At 42.7% G+C, this 25,786-nt stretch overlaps 2 protein-coding genes across 4 annotated transcripts in view; one reads left to right on the top strand and one right to left on the bottom strand.

The window, feature by feature from the left end:
* siah1 (siah E3 ubiquitin protein ligase 1) overlaps positions 1-17,152 on the top strand; it is a 35,684-nt gene extending 18,532 nt beyond the window's left edge. For both annotated transcript variants that reach the window (XM_041939113.1, XM_041939112.1), the window contains exons 2-5: positions 3,871-3,927; positions 13,783-13,964; positions 14,628-14,924; positions 15,536-17,152. In XM_041939113.1, the coding sequence (XP_041795047.1) occupies positions 3,918-3,927; positions 13,783-13,964; positions 14,628-14,924; positions 15,536-15,907 (861 nt within the window). In that variant the 5' untranslated portion in view covers positions 3,871-3,917 and the 3' untranslated portion in view covers positions 15,908-17,152. The remainder of the gene's footprint in view (positions 1-3,870; positions 3,928-13,782; positions 13,965-14,627; positions 14,925-15,535) is intronic.
* Positions 17,153-25,032: 7,880 nt separating this feature from the next.
* The window catches only part of lonp2 (lon peptidase 2, peroxisomal), a 37,344-nt gene continuing 36,590 nt past the window's right edge, over positions 25,033-25,786 (bottom strand). For both annotated transcript variants that reach the window (XM_041939752.1, XM_041939753.1), the window contains one exon: positions 25,033-25,786. This exon is cut by the window's right edge and continues 671 nt beyond it. The gene's annotated coding sequence lies outside the window, so the exon portion shown is untranslated.

The following is a 25,786-nucleotide window of genomic DNA, read 5'->3' as shown; positions in this document are numbered from 1 at the left end:
TGCTTCTCCTCTCTTCAGTATCCTCTTCTCTGTATATGCATATCCTCAGTTGTTTGCTACCCTTCCTTCCTTGCTATTTGTTCTTTTCCTTTGTCTCTTTTCTGTTTTATTCTCACTTTTCTTGGCTTCAGTGTACAATTGATGGTTTCTCAGGATCGTATTTTTGTCTCTTTTGTATTCATTTTGTCATCTGTAGTGCTGATGGCATCTGTATGTGTAGTCTTGTAGTAGTAGTTGTAGTATATGAATATATGTTTGTTTTGTCTAAGGCAAGTTGGCACTTGCTCCAGAGCAACTTAAGAGTAACGACTTAAAATAAATGTTGTTTTTCATGATAAAATTCCTACATACCTTTAAGCATTTTGTATTAATGTGATCTTCCCTTAAACTTCCTGGAGATGTGTCTCTGCTGTGAAAACACATTGAAATAACGCTGATTCCCCTATCAGAAATTGTGGTGATTTGTTGAAAATGGGATTATTTTAAGTGTTTGATAAGCAGAAATGTAGATACATCCAAATCCATTGCACTTCCCCTTCAGTAGGTTGAGGTATGAGTGTATATACTGTACAATGATAGAAATGTGTCCACCGGCACAGATTTGGCAACCCTGCTACACGAGGAGCAGGGATGTTGATGACATTGCATGGAGTGTAGCGGCTTCATACTCTTTTTTTGCATGCCTGTGTATTGCTTTCCACTCTTTCATTGATATTGCTGATACAACCCAATACATGTAGTATTGATATGAACGTAGAAATAGTGATCTTTATAGATGAGTCCTCCTCCTCTTCCTTCTGCACACTTTACCCAGGTGCCACCCCTCGCCTAAACCACACAGAGCATTCCCAGTATGTGAAAATGTCTATGACACGAACAAACAAGAGCTACAAGTGTGAAAGGACAATTCTGGACAATGTCCGGGCCTGATTCTGCAGACATTATCCGGAGTTCATATGAGACAATGGCTTTAGTGTCTCTGCTATACATTTGGGGTGGGCAGCACAATTTAGCAATCCAGCTGCCTCGCTAGTTCAACAGTTAGAGGACAGTTGGCGACCCGAGTCTTGTCTCATGTGAGGCAGTTTTTTTTCTTTGGATGGAAGTTTCAAACAAAAGAATAATAATAAAATCTGATGAAACAGTGAAGAGAGATTTATTTTTTCAAATGAAAAACTATTGGCAAGCCTCTCAAACTTTTTCTTAAAGCTATAAAACAAACCTATTTGATATCTCGCATCAATTTAAATAAGGTGCATTACTTACTGATATAAAAAATAAAGGCCCCTTGAACTGATGCAAATACATGAATCAGGATTACAAACTGAAGAAGTGCATTCCTCAATGACAGTAAAAAATAATGCACAGTGTATAATGAACTGACACAACTTAGACTTCAATAACCTTAGCCTGTGGGTTATCTTTGGCAAATTTCAAAAGCCTCGCCGATGTGTGTAAGTCCCGGTGGCTTCTTTGCGGCTGGCTTGCTAAGGTTAGCGTCTTTAGCAGCCTGGGCGTCCTCATACGCTTTCCAAATTCCATCGAAGCGATGGTTATGTTTCAGGTGGCTGATCTGTTAAAGTATTAATAGGGGGGGCAAAATCCACATTAAGCAAAAATATATTAAAAACCTGAGCTTTTGACATCCAATTGAAACAAAAGAGGTGCATGTATTCCAAAATTTAGTTTGTTGTAGAAAAGTCCATCGGAGCCTGAGGCCGATCTTGTCTTAAACAGAAATGTCGTGTTTATTGCGCTGCAGCAGGGGAAAGCCACACTCAGTACAATGTAGATTTCACCAGCAACAGAACACATAGGAAATACATGAATGATGTAACAGACGGGAGACGATACATGAATGGTAACTGGAGTCATATTTTCCATCAATATGATTGGGGTCATGGGTGGATTGTTAGTATGTGTTCACAGGAAGGACAAGGCATGCCAAGGAGAACTTGGGAGTAGATTCAAGGGTAGTTTTTCAATACAGTAGTACAAAACAAAGTGTGGGTTTTTAATGCTTTTTGATGCTTGTAAAGGTTTGTTCACACTCACAGCCCTGTATTTTCAATTGTGATCTAATTCGAAACACAGCTTTAAATTGTGCATGTTTCCCAAAAATAAGTCACACTTACATGGTCAAACTTCCGTGTTCAGGACAACATTTTAATTGATATCTGTTTAGACCACCTCCACAGTTTCTACAGTTTTTTCCAATATTCATTCTCAAACTGGATTTGATTTCATACTAACATGGTATACAGTTGCTTTGTGTGTGTAAATGTGCATTGTTTTTTTGTTTTAAGATGTTTCTCCTAAAAAACACCCTGCTTGTTAGTGCAGCTTGAACCACAGGAAACTTGTGAAGCCTAGAGAGTGTTGGTAACAATTGAAACTGGAAGAGCCAACTCAGTATGCATATCTCTGCTATGCTTACAGTCAAGATGCCCCCAAAGAAAACAAAAATGTGCATTCATTCATCCTGTGTCATGGCTGAATTTAGTCAATCATAACATATTTGTATAGAATTAATCTGTAGATGCCCCAGTTCAAGTTGAGACCACATCAGTTTTTGAGCCACAACGAAGGCCAAAATGTAGCCTGCATCAGTAAGCCTTCTTGTTTTTAGCCTAGGTGTGAAACTGAACCTGTTGTTGATCACTGTCAGCCCCTATTTATGAGGAGTGAGGAGTCAGCAGTGCATGGTGGTATAAAGCAGAACAGTCAACAAAACAGTTTTTTTTTTTTTTTTTTGTGAATCACCGCAACCATCAGATGTTTTTGAGCATACAGTCATAAATGTGCACTAAAAATACTAGGCTGATGGGCCCAGTAGTATGTGAGATTGGCTGTGGACAAAAACATGTGCACGGGGCAGGCGCATGGTTCTCTGCAGGCTTACACCTGGCGGAGATAACAATGAAAGGGCTAGAGAACAGTGTCCTCCCAATGCTGCATCTTTGGCATGTGTTGGCAAGCACTTTGTTTGCCATGTGTGTAACACAATGCAGTGAAAAATCTGAAGCTGGATTAAGCCATCTACATGGAAAAGATGCCACCTGATGTTCCTAAAATGGAAATTGTCCATATATCCTTCTATGGAGATGCTTGCTCTATGAGCATCCTGGTTTTACACCATATGAGAGTTTAACATTTACATGGGCACCACCTTACGTACTGTCTCAGTCACATAATTTGACCATTTGTGTGCATGTAAACTTTGCAGTTGTTCTAAAGCCTTACTCTTGAGAACTTTTGGAATGTCCCGGCACTTCTTAAATGATCAAAGTTCAGACAGCTGGTACTCATTTTGGAAAATCATCAGCATATTATGGCCCTAGCACAGTAGTTGGGAGCTACAGACTTAAATTCACGGAGGGAGCCTTATCTGCCTTATGAAATATGAATTAACAGTGCTGGGAAAATTGCTGGAGCCAACAGAAAGCACAGTAGTAATCAATGATTTCAGAATGCTAGTCTAATCTACATTCCATTAGCAGCACAGTAAGTGGTTTAAATGCCTTGAAGGAGCATTGCTTAGTCTATGGAAGTGCACAAGATGGGCAGTGCCCTTCCTGGTCTTTATAGCCTAGCAGAGATGGCCACCATAAACATTAAATTGTTGTTGTGTAAATCAGATCTGCTTCATATGTGAATTAACTTGAACATGTGTAAAGCCCAGTATGTGAAATGACAGAACCAAGCCATCTTTCTGGCCAGTGAATTTAGACAGTGTTGCTTCATGGTTATTGTGGCTCTACTGTTACCTTGATTAGCTGGTTTGATTCCCAGCTAGTATTTTCTAGCCTTGTTCCTCAAAGTCCTGATTGTTTATCTTCTGTTTTTTTTTTTCTGTTTCTCTCTTTTCAGAGGTCCCCACATTTCAACAAAAGACAACAGCCTTATTTGGAAATCTTATGGACGAAGGTGGGTATTAAATGTTTCTGGTCATGTTTTTTCCACCCTCTTTATCTGTCTTCTGTCAATCTACAGTTGTGTTTGACGCTGGTTCCAATGTCATTTAAACTGTGCTTGTGCATGTCCTAAACTCCTTGTAGTAGCTCCAACACAGTCGTGCAAAATGATGTTTGTGGCTGCTACTAGCTTTTCATGTAGCCTTTTTGTTAGAACATACATACAGAACTCGCTATTATACAGGAAAGCTTTGTGCTCAACCCTTTCCCCTTTGCTCTTTCGTTGCTTCATCTGAACACAGTGGACTGTGTGCCCCATTATTATTTATTCTCTTCTCTCGGTTACCATCTTTCCCTCCACCTCTTTGACACATTGCAGTGTATGTTTGTTGTCCTCTTTCTATCTGGGTAGCTGACTCACTCTTTCTGTCTCACCAGCCCCTCTGAGCTCATGTTTTCCCTCCTGCTCTGCACGCCTTTGTTGTACTTTTTAGTTGAATGTATAATTTGGATATAAAGGCTCTCTGGGAAAATATTCCTCGTGAGCTGCTAGTTCTATATGTCTATTACATTGTAAAACCTAAAACACAGAAGCCTTGTTAAGTGTAAATTCAGACTTTAAAAGTCTCTTCCAAGCCACCTGCTAAGAACAAAAGGTTGCTGGGTCTTGTTTATCTGTACAGTGCAGTGTCGATTCTTACCCCCACATGTGCCAGCTAAATAAGTGATACCCTGTTTAGCCCCCAGTGGCTCTTTGTAACCGGTCTTGTTGATACTTGTATCCTTAATGTGCTGCCAACTGCCAATTCTGTCTGCTGTTAGTCAGGCAAGATTGTGTCATATTTAATTCTTAATAGTTCAGCATGTCCCTCTTAAAGTGTATGTTCTAATACCTTTTACACCATCACCAATTCTCTCGTTGATGGCGTTTTTGGTGCCCAACAGTGTGCATAAGTTGACATTATAACATTACCCCATTGTTGAATTAAAACAGTACATTAAATTCACTTGCACTGGGATTGGGTGTGCCAACTCACCACAAAATTCAACGTCAGAAATTTGCAAAGGAACTCCCAAACAAGCCTGACTTTTTTTTGGAAACAAGTCCTGAGGGAACAGTGAATTAAATTAAATACCGACACATTCTGACAGCAAACATCACACCGTGTGTAAAAACGCTGAAGAACACATCCTTAGGCACGAGCTGAAGGTTTTGCAGTATCCCTTGCAGTGCCTGACCTGAACATCAAAAATGTGGACACATCTCTAAAGAGCAGTGTGTACGAGTTGGCCCAAGAATCTCACAGAACTAGTAGCCTTTTGTGAAAAGTCCAGCAAACAAGAACTGAAAGACTCTTAGCTGGCTACGAGAAGCCTTTACAAGCTGTGATACTTGCTAAAGGGGGTGTTAAGTACTGGCCTTGCAGGGTGCCCAAATGTGTGCGTCCAACCCTTTTCGATTTTAGTCACTTTAACAATGTAAAAAGGAAATAAAGTAATGTCAGTTGAATTATTTCTTTTAAACGTCATCTTTGTCAGTTATCACAGCTTGTAAAGATTCTGGGGCCGTCTTGCATGCACTGTTCTTTTGAGGTCTATCCATAAATCTGAATGATGTTCAGGTTGGGGGACTGTGAGGATCATGGCAAACCCTTCAGTCTGTTCATTCTGTGCCTCTTGAGGAAGTCCATTGTAGAGTTTTAGTTTTTTGTTTTTGTTTTAGTTTTTTTTTCACAGAAACTGTGATGCTTGATTGCAGAATTTGCTGGTATGGAATTAAATCCATTCTTCGCTCTACCAAGAAAATGTTTCCTGTGCCAGTGGCTGCAACGCAAGCCCAAAGCATGATCGATCCACCCCTGTGCTTGACAGTTGGAGAGGTGTTCTTTTCATGAAATGCTGCACCCTTTTTTCACTAAACATAACTCTTCCTGAATTTCTTTTGCAGTCAAACGAGGAGCCTTTCAAGCTATCCTACAAACAGTTCTCTCAGAAAGTTTGACATTTCTTTATTACATGACAAACTGAGAAAACAATATATATATATACTCACACACACACTTTTTTATTTTCAAATGAAGATTCAAGAGTCTTTATTGTCATTGCACATGTCAATGAAATTTTCATTGCAACCCCCATGTTAGATGGTAAGAAAGATAAGACTAGAAAGAGTAAAAGTGGAAACGAGTAAAAACAAACAAACAAAAACGTAAACACGGGAGCTACGAGCCGCTGCGTCTGCACGCGCCGCCATGAATTTAGAAATACTCAAAATTTATACAAGTGTTATGAAGCTACCCATCTACAGCAAAATGACTCTTTTTCACCACCTCTGATCATAGCATTGTCTTTAAGCTTTATTTGTTGAGTGCCTGTCCAAAGCTACCCTGTATTAGTAATTTTAGTCTCACATGCTAGCTGATTATGACCATGGCCTTGGCCTAGCTGAATGTCCTCAGCTAATTTGGTCCCACTGCTCTTAGTGCTGGTGCTAGCATGCTAGCCAGCTAAGATGTTCTATTAATAGCTGCCGAGGCCTTATCTCCATCTCAGCAGATGTGTTTACAAGCCGGCAGGCACAGCTACAGCTATCTAATGCTGCCTCTCATTAAGTCCCATTTTTACTTCTGCAGTTGGCATGTGTGTGCATGCAGAGAAGCCTTACCCACACAGATGCATAGGCAGCGCTGCCAACTACCAAGCCAGACGTAAAAGGGAAGCTTATGCAAGTAGTAATAATGTAGATAAAAGCACCGCTTTTGGTATTTATGGTTAGTGGGAGAACCCAAAACCTTCTGGGAGTGGTCAAAAATGTCAACACAGGAAACTGCAAATAAATGAATTTTAAAAAGATTTCTTCAGTCGAAGCACTGGAACTAATTACTTGATTTGTATCTATCTATATTTATATCTGTTAAGAAAACTAAAATTGATCAAACAGTGCTTATTTACGTTTTTTTTTTTTAAAGGTTCATTGCTGAGCATAAGGTAAAATCCTCATCAAAAAGAGGCAAGAAGACAACAAGCAGTTCATTTTTCAAACAAAGCAGAAATACTCAGAAAGTCATATTAACCACAAAGATCCTGGTACACATACAAAAATGTTTGGCATGAAAAGATCCCATGAGACCAACTATGATGTTTCCTGACTCCAGCTGTATTTTCTGTTTTATTGTATTTTGTATTAAGTTAGCTGATAGGTTGTGGAAATTGAGCAGCCATGACTAAAGCTTTAGCACCATTTTATTGGTGGGTGTTAAGTTCCCAGCTGTTGTACTGTCTACATATTGCTGCGCTGTCTCACCACCTGACTCTGTTCTCTTGTCTTCTCGTCCCACACATACTATCCTTTCCTCTCCACATTTGCCTGTCTCTCTTGTGGTTCTCCCTGTGCTGCATCTGTCTGTGGGTATGGCTATAAAAAGGATGAACTATGCCAGGTAGCAGAGTAGGTGGGGACACAGGCATGCACAGTCATCATACCCAAGCCCTGTATAGCCCAGAAAAAACCTGACAGGAGAAACATCTGCTTTATCCTCTTGTCCTTCCCCCCCCCCCTTTTTTTGTTTAAGCTCCAAACCCACACTGCAATGTCCACTCTTAGTACTCTTAGTATTTGCACATTTTTCATTCCTCGTTTCTCCTCCTCCATTATCCTCATCCTCATTTTTCCATGTTCCTTGTAAGTTTTTAGCTATTTGTCCAATCGGCATACTTGCCCTGCTTAATTCTAAACCATGCTGTCTCATTCGTCCTCTCTTCCTGCTCGCCCTCCTTCTTTATCAGCTCCTCCTCCCTCCCTTCATCTCCAGTAGCTTTGCTCTGGAGATGAAGATGCTGGTGATGCCCTCATCAACACATACCTATTGTCCTGCCCATCACTTTTACTCCACTCTTCTCTGCTCCACAGGCCATCCCATACTCTTAAGTACAAATCTGTTACCAAGGCAACTGCACAGCACAATAGAAAGTGTCTTTTATATATATATATGTGACTAAGAGAGTCTGTGCAGCTCTGACTTATTGCTGGAACAATAATAGACATTTTGTATATTGTAGGATGAGACCATAGAGAGACTCACAGAAGTGACAGAGAGAATACTGACATGTTCTCATTTCTCATGTAGTGCCATGGAAAGATGGTATAACCCTGTCATAAAGGGGCCCTGTGCTCCAAATGAAATCCAAATGCCTGCAGTTACTAGTTTCTAAACTGCCAAAGGCAGCAGTCATATTGGTTTGTAGACACTGTGGTTTCAGGTAGCCTGCAGCACTCACAGTATTTGGGAAATGTGGTAGGATGAGTAGTGTACAGCATGGGTAACACGCTGATTGCCCCACAGGTGCTGGTATGGGCTAGCAACCCATGGCAGCAGTGGCAAGCCTTAACCTTGCTACAACCAGACTTAGCTACAACCAATATAAGGAAAATACCCCAAGAGTCAGCGAGAGCAGGGGTGGAAGATGACTCACAGGTGGATTGCATGGTAACGAACAGGATAACGGATATGACTATGCCTTGGATACATGACTCAGTGAGGGATGGGGGCACGGACCCATCTCTTAGGGCCAGAGGTAGCAGTACTCAGGTGACAGGGAAGGCAACTAAGGAGAGCAAAAGTTGTGCAGCAGAGGATAAGAAGCTTCAAGTTTGCCCATGTGGCTGGCAGAAAATAACATCAATCCGAGGCCTTAGAACTCATCAGGGAAGGAGGAAGTGTTTAGCGGTGGAAGGGCAGAGTGGCCGCATCGACCAGTATTTCTTGAGAAGTCAGTCGAATCAGTCGGATGAAGTCCAGCGACAGGTAGAAAACCACAGTTCGCAGGATATCAGTAACACTATCCCTGGAGAGGAGGAGGTACGGAGAGGGGATGCAGTTGGTGTTGAGGGCAACAGGCCAGCCAAGGAGAGAAGCATGGAGCAGAAAGCTAGAGTTAAGTGGCCGAGGGCTAATGATAGCAAAGAGTGGGAGGCAGTTGATAGAGATTTATCAGTCATATTAAGCAGGCTTAGAGGAGATGTAGTGGAGAAATTGGATAAAATTGGAGATGTGATCTACTCCTATGGTCGAGAGAGATTTGGGGTGCTTGTCAAAAGGAAAGGCGAGAGGGTGCAGGTCGGCAAGTCTAGGCGGCAAAGAGAAATAGAGAAGTTAGTAAAGGAAAGGAGGCAGTTAAGAAAGCAGTGGAGGAAGGCGACAGAAGAAGAAAGGGAGGGAATTAAGGTGTTGCAGGAGGAACTGAGAAGCAGGTTAGCAGTACTCAGAAGGGCAGAACACCTTAGGGAGAAGAGAAAGAAGAAGGAACGTGCAAGGTCAGCATTTTTTAGGAACCCCTTTAATTTTGTGAAAGGCTTGTTTAATCAAGAAAAAGGAGGGCAACTTAAGGCAACGAAATCAGAGATTGAACAGTATTTGAAGTCGACGTATTCAGATTCAAAGGAGAATAGGAACATAGGTCTTCCACCTGACATGCCACCATTAGGGGAAGTGGAGCAGGAGATGGATGTGAGCCCACCTAGGTGGAGAGAAGTGGTGGAGGTGGTTAGGCGTGCAAAGGCTTCTTCGGCCCCAGGGCCTAATGGAGTCCCCTACCGTGTCTATAAGAGTGCACCTGGCATCTTAAGGACACTATGGAGATACCTGAGAATAGTTTGGGAGAAACAAAGTATTCCAAGAGCATGGCGCAGGGCAGGAGGTGTCTTCATCCCTAAGGAGAAGGAGTCATCGGACCTTAGCCAGTTTCGGATGATTTCTCTCCTAAATGTTGAGGGAAAGATTTTCTTTAGTATCGTAGCACAGAGGCTGGCTAAATACTTAGAAAGGAATGGTATGATAGATACGACAGTGCAAAAAGCAGGGATACCAGGATTTGCGGGATGCTTAGAGCATACTAGCATGATTTGGCATCAGATTCAGACAGCTAAGAGGGAGAAAAGAGACTTGAATGTTGTATTTTTAGATCTGGCTAATGCGTTTGGGTCAGTGCCACATAACCTTATTTGGAGTTCCTTTGACTACTTTAAAGTGCCGGAGATAGTTGTTAACTTGGTGAAAGCATATTTCCAAGACATCAGACTGTGTGCAAGTATCGCAGAGCTCACAACAGGCTGGCAAAGATTGGAGGTTGGTATTATGGCAGGATGTACAGTGTCCCCGCTAGCTTTCACAATGGCTATGGAGGTAATTATTAGGGCTTCCAAGTGGGTCGTAGGTGGAGAGAGACGGCAGAATGGAATGCGTCTTCCACCAATTAGGGCTTATATGGATGATATGACACTGCTAACTTCAACAGTGCCATGTACAAGGAGGTTGTTAGATAAAGTCAATCAGAATCTCAAGTGGGCTAGTATGAAGATTAAGCCTAGTAAGTCAAGGAGTATTTCAATATACAGAGGGAAAGTAAGTGATAGAAAGTTTGCTATAGATGGTGAGGAAATCCCAACAATTAGGGAGAAAGCAGTTAAGAGTCTAGGACGGTGGTACAATGTGGACCTGAATGATGTTGAACAGGTTGTGCAATTTAGAAAGGATGTTGCAGAAGGGCTGGAGAGAATAGATAAATCAGGGCTCCCAGGAAAACTGAGGTTGTGGTGCTTGCAGTTTGGCTTGTATCCTAGGTTAATGTGGCCAATGTCAGTATATGAAGTCCCATTATCTGTAGCAGAGAGAATGGAAAGGCTAGTTAGCTCTTATATTAGAAAATGGTTGGGTGCTCCCAGGTGCTTAAGCAATGTAGCTTTGTATGGGAAAGGAATGCTTCAGCTGCCAGTATCCAGTCTAACAGAGGAGTTTAAATGCACTAAGGTTAGGACAGAACTTTTATTATCTGGGAGTAAGGACATGTTAGTTAGCAATGTGGTTCCGAATCCTTCTGGGGGGAGGAAATGGAACCCAAGGGCAGCAGTGCAGGAGGCAGAGGCAGCTCTTAGGCATGCAGAAATAGTAGGAAATGTTCAATTTGGCCGGGGAGGCTTGGGGCTTGGCCCAGGCAAACCAGTGTGGAATAAAGCAGGTCTAAAGGAGAAAAGAAAGCTTGTAGTGGAACAGGTGCGTAGGCAGGAGGAGTTGTTAAGAGGGGCAAAAGCAGTTGGTCAAGCCAAACAGGGACAATGGTTGAATTGGGAAGGTGTTGAGAAGAGGAAACTTAGTTGGAGGGACCTGTGGAATATGGAGGAAGGCCGTATTAAATTTCTGATAGGGGCGACATACGATGTGTTGCCAACCCCGCAGAACCTAAGTCTCTGGGTACAGGGCGATCAATCGTGCCCACTCTGCTCAGGTACAGCAAGTTTAAAGCACATTTTGTCAGGTTGTAGAATTAGCTTATCACAAGGCCGGTATACATGGCGGCATAATCAGGTGCTGAGAAGCTTAGCCGCAGGCATTGAGGAGAGAAGGAAGCAGGTGAATTCTGGAAGTTCTAGAAAGGAGAGGTTAGATGTGCAGTTTGTTCGAGAGGGGGAGAAAAATAGAGCTGCTAAGTCAGGGAGAAAGCAGGGAGGTGGCTGCCTGGTAGGGGCTGATGATTGGCAAATGCAGGTCGACTTGGGAGGACAGCTAGTTGTGCCCCAGGAAATAGTTTATAGTAATCTGAGGCCAGACATTGTCTTATGGTCCATGAGTAAAAAGACTGTGTATTTTATTGAGTTAACAGTCCCTTGGGAAAATTCAGTGGAGGCAGCTTATGAAAGGAAGAAGACTAAGTATGCAGATTTAAAGACAGAATCTGAGCAGAGGGGATGGAAGACCAGGGTCTGTCCGGTTGAAGTGGGGTGTAGAGGTTTTGTTGCAGGGTCAGCTGTTTCACTGTTGAGGGAGCTGGGAGTGCATGGGCAAAATTTAAGAAAGACAGTGAGGGAGATGTCAGATGAGGCTGCTAGGTCTAGTCAGTGGATATGGATCAGGAGAAATAATAGTAGTTGGGGGGTGAAATAGGGACAGTGGGGGGGCAGGCAGAGGACATGCATGCCTAACCCGGCAAGAGAAGAGGTTAAAGTCTGAACAAGACACCTCTCCTCTGCTCTGCTTTCCCCGCCCCATCTTCTCGCTCTGCCAATAGGAAGAGAACCAGGAAGTTTAGATAAGGTGGGGGTGTGGCCAGCTAGAGTCTCTCTTTGGGACCATGCGGCCTGTTCAGGTGAGTTTGCGTGGTAAGACACAGAGTTGGCTTGTTTTTTGATCTTTTTGGTTGTTTTCCTGTTTTGTCTGCTTCTTGAAGGAAATGTTAGGGTTTGTTTTCCTGCTCTGTTTGCTTTTTGAAGGAAATGGTAGGGTTTGCTGCTTCTTGAAGGAAATGTTAGAAGAGGCTGTTAAATCTAGTCTGTGGTTTAGGCCTCCACCTTCAGCACCTTCTAAATTTTCCACCCCCTACCCGAACAAGGGTCTGTATCCAATCCCTACTTTCATCTTTTGACTCTACCTCTTTATTTTCTATCCCCTACCCGAACCAGGGTTTGTATTCCCACCCCGCTTTTTCTTGGTGCAGTTGGTGAGAGGCAGGGGTAGATGATGGTAGTGTGGCAATCGGCAGTTACATGTGGCATCTAGGCCTGTGGTAGCATTGTAGCAGCTAACAATAGCTAAAGCGGTGAGAGTATGATAGTATCTTAGCAGTTAGTATTGGTAGCTAGCAATTAACATTAACAGTATAGGTGAATCTAGCGTTATTGTCTTCTTCTGTTCCTCTTAGCAGGTAGCGGTTAGCACATAACATTAGCTAAATGGTAGCATCGGAACTGTATTGTCTTCTTCTGTTCTTCCTAGCGGTTAGCAGTAGCATTAGCAATAGTTAAATGGTAGCATCGGTACTGGCCACTACCTGGAGCATCTCTGGGTCAGTTGAACGTGGCGGTGCTGTTTGGATTGTGTAGGAGCAGTGTGAACTGGCACTAGGGGGGGTGACTCTGGGACGCCGGAGTTCACTGCCTAACCTCCTGGAGGTGTAGTGGGACTAAGTAGGCGAAACACTGTTGAAGGGAGGTTTCCACCTGATGACCCCCAGAGACGTGTTAGGAATCACTGCTCTTTGGCAGGTATAGAGGCAGATTAGAGCTCCAAGGTTCTTCACTGAGAATGAATCCTCTTTTTGAGCACAAGTATCTTGTGTTTAAATTAACTGTGAGGCTGTAAATCTGTTTAGTATTTTGTGATAATTGATTTTCTATGTACACACATACTGAATCTATGAAGAATGTAATCATACTGTCACATTCCACTCTTGATGACATAGATCAGATACTTTATCCTGAAATTTGTGTGATTGTTAATGACTGCAGTGGATGGCCAACACACAGATTGCAGCTGTGCTTGACAATGTATAACTGAAAGAGCTACAAATGGTGAGCATCACCAACCAGAGTAGATTATTTTAGCATGTACCTGCATGTAGTCATGTAAACAAAAGTGCCACTGGTGAAAGCATATGAAGAGGAGGGACGTTATCTTTCCCCACAGGACAAGACTTGTTCGTTCAGGGCTAAATTAGAAACGCTGATCTCTCACATAATGACTATGAGGATGAAAACTGTTTCACCTGGTAAAGTTACACAATGCAATATTTATTCATCAAGGTTAAAAAAAAGTATGAATATCTTATTTTTCTCAGCAACATAATATGACATGATTTATTTCACCATTTTGTCAGTCTCAGCCTGTCCATCTTTGTATTTCCCCCATCTTTATTTAGTGGAGTGTCAGAGGTGTCAGAGGTATGCAGCCAGAGACTGAGAGGTCATAACTCATAGATGTGTATTAAGTCAGAAATGTTGCAGGGAGGGGTGTAGAAAATTGGCCATACTTCTCTCTGATACAAAGACTTTATATCTCTGAGGTTGTGTCTTCATCGTGTCCCTCTCTGCCTTTATCAGAAATGAGTCGCCAGACTGCCACCGCGCTGCCCACAGGAACCTCCAAGTGTCCCCCCTCCCAGCGCGTGCCCACCCTCACAGGCACCACCGCCTCCAACAGTGATCTGGCCAGCCTGTTCGAGTGCCCTGTCTGCTTCGACTATGTCCTACCCCCCATCCTGCAGTGTCAGTCCGGACACCTGGTATGTAGTGTCCAGCCTCTAAAGTGAGCAGAGCTGGTTGTTGTGTGCAGTACATTTCAGATGTCATGTCGAGTGTCTTGCTTGCATGACATTTTAAGTTAGCTGAATGTGTACGTGTTGTACACATACTGCATGAACTTACATGCATAAATTAATCAACACCTTGTCCAAGTTTTCCCATGGGGAAGAATAGTTTTATTGCTGTTTTATTAGTTTTATTCACTGTCGGGCTTTATTAGTGTTGATTTAATAGTCAAAATGCCATTAATTATCAGGAATGATACATTTTCCCATTTTATAAGAGAAGTGTTACCATGGTTTTTGATGACCAAAATAACTGCCCATTGGACTGTATTTAAGCTCAGTAAGAACTTGCATGGGAGTGATACTTTTTTCAGTACTACAGCTACCAGTGTGTATAATTTGTAAAATATAAATTGTGCACTGCGCACAATTGTGCAGGACAATGGGAAGGGGGGCGAAGAGATGGCAATATCAACAACCTTTCTCCTGAATGACTCACCCCACCTTAAAAGGCAAATACTGTCCCATTGGAGTTACTTAGCAAATAACAGGATATTCAACTGAATTGCAGTGTTATTAATGTGTAGTCATGACACTAACACTAAAACTGCACTAAAACACTTATCTGTCCCTTACCAGGTATGTTCCAACTGCCGGCCGAAGCTCACCTGCTGCCCCACCTGCCGAGGCCCCCTGGGCTCCATCAGGAACCTGGCCATGGAGAAGGTGGCTAATTCTGTCCTCTTCCCCTGCAAGTACGCCTCATCGGGCTGTGAAGTCACCTTGCCTCACACCGACAAGACAGAGCACGAAGAGCTGTGCGAATTCCGGCCGTACTCCTGCCCCTGCCCCGGCGCCTCCTGCAAATGGCAGGGCTCCCTGGACGCTGTGATGCCTCACCTGATGCACCAGCACAAGTCCATCACCACGCTGCAGGTCAGATGCGAACTTTTCTCCTCAGCTTCTTTTATGAACTAAGCTTACTTAACCCATACTTGGACTTAAAGTCAATGTTTCTCAGTCCCAGCTGTGTCAATTTAGGCCATTCTTTTTTGAACGAGTCCCTTGTGAATGCCTTACACAAGTCCACTCCTAAATCACTGGAGCACCCCCTGAAATGACCGTGCAGCATTTAAGAACCACCAGCCTCCTGCACATGATATGCTGTTTGAAAGAGGCAACTGTTGCCTGCCACATGTTCAGTATCAATAATATGTCCATATCCCCTGACATGGCAATTTTCCATTAGTTTCACACTCACTCATACAACATCACCACATTTCACAGTGCGTAATGAACTGTGTACAAGGATGCTAAATGCCAAATAAAGTTATGTGAGAGATTTTCAATTTGTATTAATTTTTTAAATTGAGATTGCTCATTCTGAAACTAGTCTGAAATGTTGCCATTCTCACAAGTATAGAAAAACATACAGTTTTGGCTGTAAAAGTGTTTGTTCTCAAACAATTCTCAAGTTCAAGGACTTATTATATTGCATGCTTAAGAAATAATGACTAAACCTGTAAAACCCGTGTGTGTCTGTCCAGGGGGAGGACATCGTGTTTCTGGCGACGGACATCAACCTGCCAGGCGCGGTGGATTGGGTAATGATGCAGTCCTGCTTCGGCTTCCACTTCATGCTGGTGCTGGAGAAGCAGGAGAAGTATGATGGCCACCAGCAGTTCTTTGCCATCGTGCAGCTCATCGGGACTCGCAAGCAGGCTGAGAACTTCGCCTACCGGCTGGAGCTCAATGGGCACCGGCGCCGCCTGACCTGGGAGGCCACGCCGCGATCCATCCACGAGGGCATCGCCACGGCAATCATGAACAGTGACTGCCTGGTGTTCGACACGTCCATCGCACAGCTGTTCGCCGAGAACGGCAACCTGGGCATCAACGTTACCATCTCTATGTGCTAAGAACTTTCAAGAGAAGAGGGTCAATTGAGTCTGATTGTCGGGGGCATTTTACAGGGGGTCAAATCAGTTGTGACCTCACAGCACCCCCTCCCCCCACCCCCCACTCCCCCCGCCTCACCCCCTGAGACGTGGAACTGGACTGTCTGATTGGGCAGCTGTGGAGGCCCAGGGGGTGGGATGGATGGATGGATGAGTGAAGGAATGAATAAACACAAGGACATAACTCTGTAGTGAGGCTCTAGACTTCTACACACACCCACACATAAACACACATATGTGAGACGTGTGCACGCACATGCAGTCTCACACTCTCTGGTCATAAACACAAACTGAAAAGCTGTTCGCTCAGCAGTTCGTCAAACTCGTCTCTTCAAGTGATTTCCCACCGCTCTTATTTTAGTGTTTCTCTTTTTTCTCTTCCCCTCAAGCATCCTCAGACATTTCAAACACTACGGCTCTCGGACCCTCGCTCCGAGGTGCTGGAGGCTGGTCACCACTGAGCAGCTCTGTGCCCCAACAGAGGCTCGAGTTATATTTCAACATGGACTCCTGGTCAGTGCTGGGTAGCTAGCCAGCTATCTAGCCTCCACCTCGCGTTCCCTGCTGTTTGTAGTCCTCCTCAGTACCCGTCAGACCTCCTGGATGGAACGATAGCGGCACGTGTAGGGCTGCAAATGTGGAGATTTGGGTATATATCTTCACATGTGACTGGCGTGGCTATCGACGGCTGGGACTGGAACCGTCACCCCTACACATGGACAGCTGTAGCACCCATAACCATAGACACCCAGTTATGTCCAGGACTGCAGTAAAGGAACTCAGGCGCACCTGGTTTCCTTCTGGTCCACAGCGGTCCACTCAAGGCTAAAGGTTCTTTAAATAGTTGACTGTCGTTGTTGATAGTTATTAGAACAGACTCTGCTCTCATACTGTATGGATTGAAGAAGGCCCTTAGCTACATCAGTCCTGGAGGTCTTTATTTGTATTTTCATGGAGAGGACTCATCAGTTCAGTTCTTACACACACAAAACCTACGCCTGTTCTTTGCATTACTGGCTGTGTGTGCAGGTGTAGTAGTCGATGAATTGAGTGTGTATCAGAGAATTATTGACCGAGGATTAGAGGGGCCTTTTTTGTTTTTCAGAATGAAAACACTGAAAAAAACACTGCATTTCAGTTGACACGGTTTTCTTTTGGGGTTCATTTCTCAAGTCTTTTGTTTCTTTTTGATTGTTATAGGTGTTTTTTTTTTGTATCAGAGGAGAGAACTCCTGATATTTGTCTGTCTGTCTGTCTGTCTGTGTGCATGTGTGTATGTCTCTGTCTGTGTGTGTGTCTCTCTTTGGGGGTGTGTGTGTGTGTGTGTGTCTGTCTGTGTGTGTGTGTGTGTATGTGTGTGTCTGTGAATGTGTGTGTGTGTCTGTCTGTCTGTGTGTGTGTGTGTGTGTGTGTGTGTGTGTGTGTGTGTGTGTGTGTCACCCTCTCCTGCTCTTCTCTGGTTTCTGCTCTGCCTCCGTCTCGTTCTGTCTACCAGTCGGCCTCAACCACTGTTTGACTGATCACCCAACCAGGAATGAGGGACATTTTCTACCATTATGATGTTGCTATTATTATTAAATGGAGATTATCATAATTATCATTTTTGTAATGACTTTTAAAAACAAAGATTAAAAGGCAGTTGTAAAACTTGTGGCTAAACTTCAGTGTTTGTAGTTAAAAAGCAAGTTGTGTCGTTCTTCTGGTTTGTTTTTCTCTGAGTTGGATTGTTTTTCCTCATCAGTTTGTCTCCGTCCTCTTGTTTGTGTGGTAAGTCTTTTTTTTTTTTTTGTCTATGAGGAGGGAGGGAGGTCAAGCCAATCATCTCTCCCTTTCTCTTCATGTGGAGTCTCAGTAATGTTGCTGCTCTCCCTCAACTCCTTTTTTCTGTTGTCATTAAATAAATCTATCTTTTTCATACCTGGTGCCTTTTCTTCTTTCTTATTATTGTATGCGTCAGTTCCTGATTATGGCTTTGCTTTTAATCAAATACTGATGAGTGCCAATGCATTTGTCTGCGTACTTAGTGTTTTCAGGAGTTTGGAGCAACACTTTTATGAGTGGGTCCCTGTTGTTGTATCCTGCACTATAATGCACCTGCTCATGAGGGACACTTCACATCTGCCGTTGGTTTTAACATTTTGGATTTACAAATGCATTCAGTATGTTTGTTGGACGGCTGGTTCAGATCCCAGTCAGGAAGCTACAGATGCAGTCGAGGAGCGTTGTGGTTATTTTCCACTGTGCCTCTGCTCGGTTCAGTCAGGCTGCGTGTGATGCTGACCGTCTCCCAGGTGTGAATCTGTGCATCAGGGGAAATATCCAGTCTTGGCACATCTTGTTGACACTGCTAATGGCCATTCATCATGAATCACATGCACTATTTCAGCTGGACTAAGGTCAAAGTAAACACCAACGTGTTCAAAGTAAATCAGTGCTGTTTGATGTTGAAGTGAGACTCTGCGTAAACAAGCAGAGTCTAGTCTTAAACGATATACACAGGAACCTCACTAAAAAGATGTGAGTGCTGGTCAAAGCTCTGAAGCGTGAGCTGTAAATTGCACCCCTCTATGCCTATACCCCCCTGGTTTGTCATTGTTGGGTCAGTAGGGCGGGCAGTGTGGAACAGAAGGTTCAGTGTGTCTGCAGAGACTTCAGAGGTCCGTTTCACAAAGCAGGTTTACTGAAAACTCCGAGTATGTTAACCCTGAAATGAGGAAAACTTTGAGTTTTCCGTTTCACATAGGAAGGTAAGTCAAACCAGAGAAAGAGGGGTAACTCAAGCCTGTTTCACAGACAGAGGTAAGTTAAACTCTGAGTCAGTTACCGCAGTAACTGACTCTATGAACCTAACCTGGTCGGGACCAGGTTTTATTCAAGAAACCTCGAGTTTCTCTGTGTCTCCGCCCTCTTTCAACCACACACCGTATTTCACTTCCTCATTCATTCATTCAGTCGAGTTTTGGCATAGTTCTGCCATCTGTTATTTGAAAAAAATCATTAAAAATATCAGTCAGTGGGAAGTCCATTAGGCACAGTAGGTGGTGACTTTTTTCGTTAACATGGCATGTTAACGTCTTTTGATCATGATCCCGTGGATGAAGGTGCAGCGATACTGCGCAGAGAATTAAATATTCGTCGGGAGATAGTTATCAGACCACGATGTTCTTGCTTTTCCAGACAGTTATCGGTGTTAGGCCACCACCCGTTCTTCGTGCATCTGCCTTCTTTCTGTTGGCTGAGTAAAAGTCTGTGTTAGTTTAAATATGGCTTAATTATTTAACATAACATGATATAGATGAGAACACTTTTTTTTCATTTTTAAATTTTATTTCATTCGTTAACAAAAACAAAGCATTATATGAACACAATATAACCAATTTTACAATGAAAGGGAGCCACTTAATATTTACAATGTAAAACATGATCAAAATGAGGTAGCTACCTCCATGAGATCATGCAGAGGTCTTACCTGTTTCAACCATGTTTTTATATTTCATTTTAAGCTGCTGCCAAGTGCGCTTCTCCCCCGCGGGATTGCACCTAAATGAAATAAATTAATAGGCAATCATTCAAGCAGTTTTGCCCTGTAATATTATTGTGATTTCAAAGGACTACATTTATACTCACGCATTGACCCGAGCAGCAATGTTCTCCCACACCGTCTCCCTCTCCTTCGCAGCTGCAGCGGTGTTGGACTTCCGTCTAAAAACGTGTTCATATTCGCTGTATGAGCGCATTAAAATGTCTAATTCCAGTGGTGTGAAGTACGCAGCCTTCCGCTTCCCCGTTGCCATGGTGACTCCTCAAATCGGGGTTCCATTGATGCTGTCTTTTTGAAGTTGCGGTGCACGCGCTTAACTCGAGGTGAACCTACTCTGAGTTAATCAAACTAACTCAAATCTGCTGTTGTGGAATCGAAAACTCAGAGTTTCCTATCTCAGAGTAGATCAACTCAGAGTTCAGGGTTACACCTGGGGTCCGTTTCACAAAGCAGGTTCAACAAACTCTGAGTGTAACCCTGAACTCTGAGTTGATCTACTCTGAGATAGGAAACTCTGAGTTTTCGATTCCACAACAGCAGATTTGAGTTAGTTTGATTAACTCAGAGTAGGTTCACCTCGAGTTAAGCGCGTGCACCGCAACTTCAAAAAGACAGCATCAATGGAACCCCGATTTAAGGATTCACCATGGCAACGGGGAAGCGGAAGGCTGCCTACTTCACGCCACTGGAAATTAGACATTTTAATGCGCTCATACAGCGAGTATGAACACGTTTTTAGACGGAAGTCCAACACCGCTGCAGCTGCGAAGGAGAGGGAGACGGCGTGGGAGAACCTTGCTGCTCGGGTCAATGCGTGAGTATAAATGTAGTCCTTTGAAATCACAATAATATTACAGGGCAAAACTGCTTGAATGGTTGCCTATTAATTTATTTCATTTAGGTGCAATCCCGCGGGGGAGAAGCGCACTTGGCAGCAGCTTAAATTCAAATATAAAAACATGGTTCAAACAGGTACGACCTCTGCATGATCTCATGGAGGTGGCTACCTCATTTTGATCATGTTTTACATTGTAAAGTAAATATTAAGTGGCTCCCTTTCATTGTAAAATTGGTTATATTGTGTTCATATAATGTTTTGTTTTTTGTTAACGAATGAAATAAAATTTAAAAATGAAAAAAGTGTTCTCATCTATATCATGTTATGTTAAATAATTAAGCCTATATTTAAAATAACACAGACTTTTACTCAGCCAACAGAAAGAAGGCAGATGCACGAAGAACGGGTGGTGGCCGATAATCAACAACTGTCTGGAAAAGCAAGAACATCGTGGTCTGATAACTATCTCCCGACGAATATTTCATTCTCTGCGCAGTATCGCTGCACCTTCATCCACGGGATCATGATCAAAAGATGTTAACATGCCATGTTAACGAAAAAAGTCACCACCTACTGTGCCTAATGGACTTCTCACTGACTGATATTTTTAATGATTTTTTTTAATAACAGACGGCAGAACTATGCCAAAACTCGTCTGCCGACTGAATGAATGAATGAGGAAATGAATGCGGTGTGTGGTTGAAAGAGGGCGGAGACACAGAGAAACTCGAGGTTTCTTGAGTAAAACCTGGTCCCGACCAGGTTAGGTTCATAGAGTCAGTTACTGCGGTAACTGACTCGGAGTTTAACTTACCTCTGTCTGTGAAACAGGCTTGAGTTACCCCTCTTTCTCTGGTTTGACTTACCTTCCTATGTGAAACGGAAAACTCAGAGTTTCCCTCATTTCAGGGTTAACATACTCGGAGTTTTCAGTAAACCTGCTTTGTGAAACGGACCCCAGTGCTCGTGCTTTGACCAGCCTTCTGTATGTCAACGCTTCACAGGGATTTTCAGGGAAGTTGTTCCTTTGCTTGTAAAGAAAACATTGCGGCAGTTTATTGTGCCGTCCCTGTACCGGCCTTTCAGCTGCTCAGCATGAGCAACTGATTTCACCATTTCCACTAAATCTATGAAAGAAAATCTTTTATTGACGGTTTACATGTCACACTTTCTAAATACAACGAACCGTAATCCATATACTTCGTCGCCCATGGAGAAAGTCCCCAGATTCCTTTAAAAAATCTTGCATTTTTCAGGTTTCAGGTAGACTTCTACAAGTTTCTCACATTGAGTTGCTGGAATTTTGTCTCATTCCTCCTGACAGAACTGCTGAGTCAGGTTTGTAGGCCTCCTCGCTTGCACACAGTTTTCAGTTCTGCCCACAAATTTTCTATTGGAAAATATATCTATTGGAGGTCAAGGCTCTGTGATGGCCACTCCAGTGCCTTTGTCATTGTCTGGAAGACCTGTTTGCCACCGAGCTTTAAATCTTGGCCGATGTTTTGAGATGTTGTTTCAATATATCCATTCACTCTTCCTTCCTCATGATGCCATCTATTCTGTGAAGCGCACCAGTCTCTCGTGCAGGAAAGCGGAGCACCGCCACCATGAGGCATGGTTTTCTTCAGCTAATGCTGATGCCCCAAGCCCCTCCCTTTTCCTTTTCCTTTTCCAAACTGTTTAATTTTTGTTTTTCAAAAACACGAGATTTCTCGCAGTTGCCGAGCGCAGTCTGGCTGGTTGTGGTTTTGGAGCAGCAGTGGACTTCCTCCAGTTCTGCCTGGCCAAGCAGCCTTTCAGATTATGTGGATGCAGAAACTTTTGTACATGTTTCCTCCAGCGTGTTCATCTCAGAGGGACAGAGCACATTTCCCTCCTGAGCAGTGTGCTCACATGCTGTTTATTACAGGTACATTCAGGTGTTTGGAAGGATGAAGTAGACTTGTGATCATGCATACAAATGACCCCCAGAAGCTAGGTCCCAAATGTCTTTCCAGCTTAATTTTTTAAAAACCCTATAAAGTCATGCTTTGTTTAGTATGAAGTATTTAAACAAAAAGTACAAGTAAAGAAAATGTGTCCTATAAACCTAAACTAAGTACAAGTACAGGGGCTGTCACACTTTAAGTGGTGTTCATATTATCACTTGCAAATAAAACACAATCAGCTGTGTGTAGAATTCAGCTTAATATCTGTGTGTTTGGTAGCCAGTAGGTTGGAATATTAGGAAACAGGATGCTGTATTTATAATGTATTAGAAATGGAGTTAACTTGGTGACTTATAATGTGCATACTTATAGCATATATTAACATTAATGCTGTGTAAGAAAGAAAACGTCTTATTTAAAGGAGTTGTACTTGTACAACAAGACAATCTGGCCAGCAGTTGTGTTTTATTTCTGAGGGGTTGTTCCAATGAAAGTGTTGATGCTGGGGACTTTTTTTTGTTACAAATTGAAACAAGAATCAGCACTAATATTAAGAACTGGACAGTGGGGTTAAGGACAAGTCCAGACACATTGGTTCAACCCTCTCCAGTTCCCCAGCTACAGGGGTCCAACCTGTCTGCAGGGACCACACCTAAAATTAGCTGATAGGAGCATACAGTATGAGCTCTGTGAGTAGGGGTGCTGCTGGTGCACTCAGCACATCCCAGTGGCCTCTGGGTAATGATGTTATTGGGGAAGGTCCTTCATTCTAAAGAGGGGCAATTTGTGCTTGTGGTGAGGGGGGTGTTGAATCCAGAGGTCATAGAGAGGGCATCCTAATAGTGGGGTTTAAGTGAGCCTGGGTGTGTCTGCACACAGTTACACAGTTCATGTGCACAGGCATCATTAATGAGCCAAATAAAAACTGTAATACTCTGGCTTGAGTTCATTTTTATGGAGAGGGATATGATGAATTATTCAGAGTTCAGTATCTTGCCCAAGGCCACTTCGTCATGCACACTGGGGGAGATGGGGACCAAACCTCTGCTGAGCCACCGCTGCCCTAAAATGACTTAACATGATCAGAATCAGAAATTTACAACAACCATAACCTAGCTGGTAAGGCACAGAGAGACTTTTTCAGTGTGCAGATTCACCATCTGCAGAGCTTCTTTGGTTCCTCGTTAAAGGTTAAAACCTTAATGCTGAAATCATCACTACCCTGAAAAAAAAAAAATGTAAACATAAGGTGCTCAACACATGACAAGAGTATGAAACATGTTGTGTGCAAAACTGACATTATGGGCTGGTGATGGCACAGGGGAAAGGCTCCTGGAGAGTTGCAAATGGTTTAATCCTGAGGGGAGCGTGAATGAAAAATGAAAATGGGAAAGTTTATATTTCCTGTGTGCAAACTGAAATTTTGGTGCAAGAAGGATCAGATCACTAAAACATCAAAGTATAACAAAATATTTCATCTGTATGGTGACGGTATGCAGTCATTCAAAGCATTCAAGATTTTATTTTCTGTGTTCTGACATGCTGAACCTTCTCACTGCTGAAGTCAACTGGAGTTTTATTTTTTTGTTTTTTCTGATCCTCTCAATTTTGTCACTTTTCCGGTATGAAAAAAAATCTTTGCTGTGGGCAGTGATGTATTATTTCATGGTAATCTGGCCGTCAGTTGTAGAGATAATCTGAGTTACTGACAGAAGGTGGACAAATGGACTGACACTGACACATTAATAAACCCTTATCTGACTCAGCAAAACAGAAAGGTAATATTTATTGCAGTTTTTTCTGGACTGCATATATTGTTAAGTGCTCTTGTTATTCTGTCCACCCCTGAACATAAGGTCCTCCTCCGTGACCAAAGTGGAGACTGTGACTAATGAAGCTCCCAGGGACTCATTTTATAGCACTCACCATAATAAAAGTATGAGATAAATGCAGTAGAGTGGAGTTGAATAATACATTCAAACACATACAGAGCAGTATACAGTACAGCGAGATACTCAGTTACAGGTGAACTAATCTTTTTCCTATTTATCAGTGAAGATGGCGTTACCACAGATCAATGAATGTAAAACTAGACAGAGCTGATGAGGTTTTTAAACTCCTCACCCTCCAACAGCTGGCTGAAGAATAATGAGCCTGGGCCAGTCCAACAGATCCATCACTTAAAGTCTCACATCAGTTGAACTCAAACAGCAGCATGCATCACCGAACCAGGAAGTGGTCGAGTAAATGTCTGCCAGCCCAGTGAGCCTGATGAACAGCCTTCTGGAAGACAACTGCCCAGTGTTCAACACCAGCTGTTTCATGTTTTTTTATTTTATACTTATCAATGTCATTACGAGACAAATACACTCAGGGACGTATTCAGGGCACGCTATTAACTTTTAGTTTTTTATCATTTGTAAACTTCTAATATTAATCGGTTACGTTGCAGATCATTGATAACGGATCACTGCTGTTGTTTGCAGTTATGAGTAAGATAATAATACAGAGAGCATGATATTGTGTTTTTACAGTTTTTTGATGTTTGGCTTTTCTGAATGTATCTGTACAAAAAGTTCTGCTAGGGTCTGTTAATCTTTTCATGGCTGTCGAATTGTGGAAAAACACACGATGTTTCACATTACACTGATAAAAGACACGGGCGGGGGGGGGGCACATCTGTGGCACAGAACTGAAGAGCCCGTTTTTTCTGCTTCAGGGTGAATTCCACCACGATACACGTACACAAACACACATACTGATGCAATGTTATCCCTGTGTGTCTTTAATACTCACTGACAGAAGGACAAGAACATCTGAGGGAAGAAAGAGACTTCAGGCACCTTTAATTCAGCTCTCAGTGTTTGCAGTTATTTAATAAGACGAGTTCATCTAGGTTTAGTATGAAATTAGAGTTGTGTGGTATGTTAAAGTCATTAGTGCTGCAGTTTTCTACACCACCCATCTGTCATATTAAAAATATTTCTGTCTCTGACCTCTGACCCTTGTGTTGAAATTATTACAAGTCAGTGTCCTTCTTATCTGCAGGGAACACTGTGTGAACACACTGCTGCACAGTGATATTGTAAAGCCTGGGGTAAAATAAAGTTAACAAACATTTGTGTAAAAAAAAAAAAACAATATTGTTAGTTGAGTAATTGAAATTGATAGCCAAAAGAAATAGAAAGCTTTATCCTTTTCCTTTAAGCCTCTATCAGTCAAACTCGTCCATTCAGGACTGTTTGGCCAGCCTAGTCACCGAGCTTAGAACTATTCTGACAACCTTTGACTGTAGTGTCTCACTTTCTTCTTACAACGTCAGCTTGGCCCACACATGCACAGGACTCCAGACATTCAATGGGTGTGATTCATTCTGACAGAAAATGGCATTTTGGATTAAAATTGTGTCATTATAAGCATATCTGGTCAGATATATTGTTTCCACAACTCTTGCAGGCGGTTCCTCAGACTGGGATCTGACACATACTGTATGATGAAATTAACTGGAGTCATTTGTTACAGCTGACACATTT

This window comes from Chelmon rostratus, chromosome 6 (assembly GCF_017976325.1).
Source record: "Chelmon rostratus isolate fCheRos1 chromosome 6, fCheRos1.pri, whole genome shotgun sequence".
NCBI classification, from domain to species: Eukaryota; Metazoa; Chordata; class Actinopteri; order Chaetodontiformes; family Chaetodontidae; genus Chelmon; species Chelmon rostratus.
The sequence above is the reverse complement of the archived record's forward strand: the minus strand, read 5'-3'. Positions and strand labels throughout refer to the sequence as shown.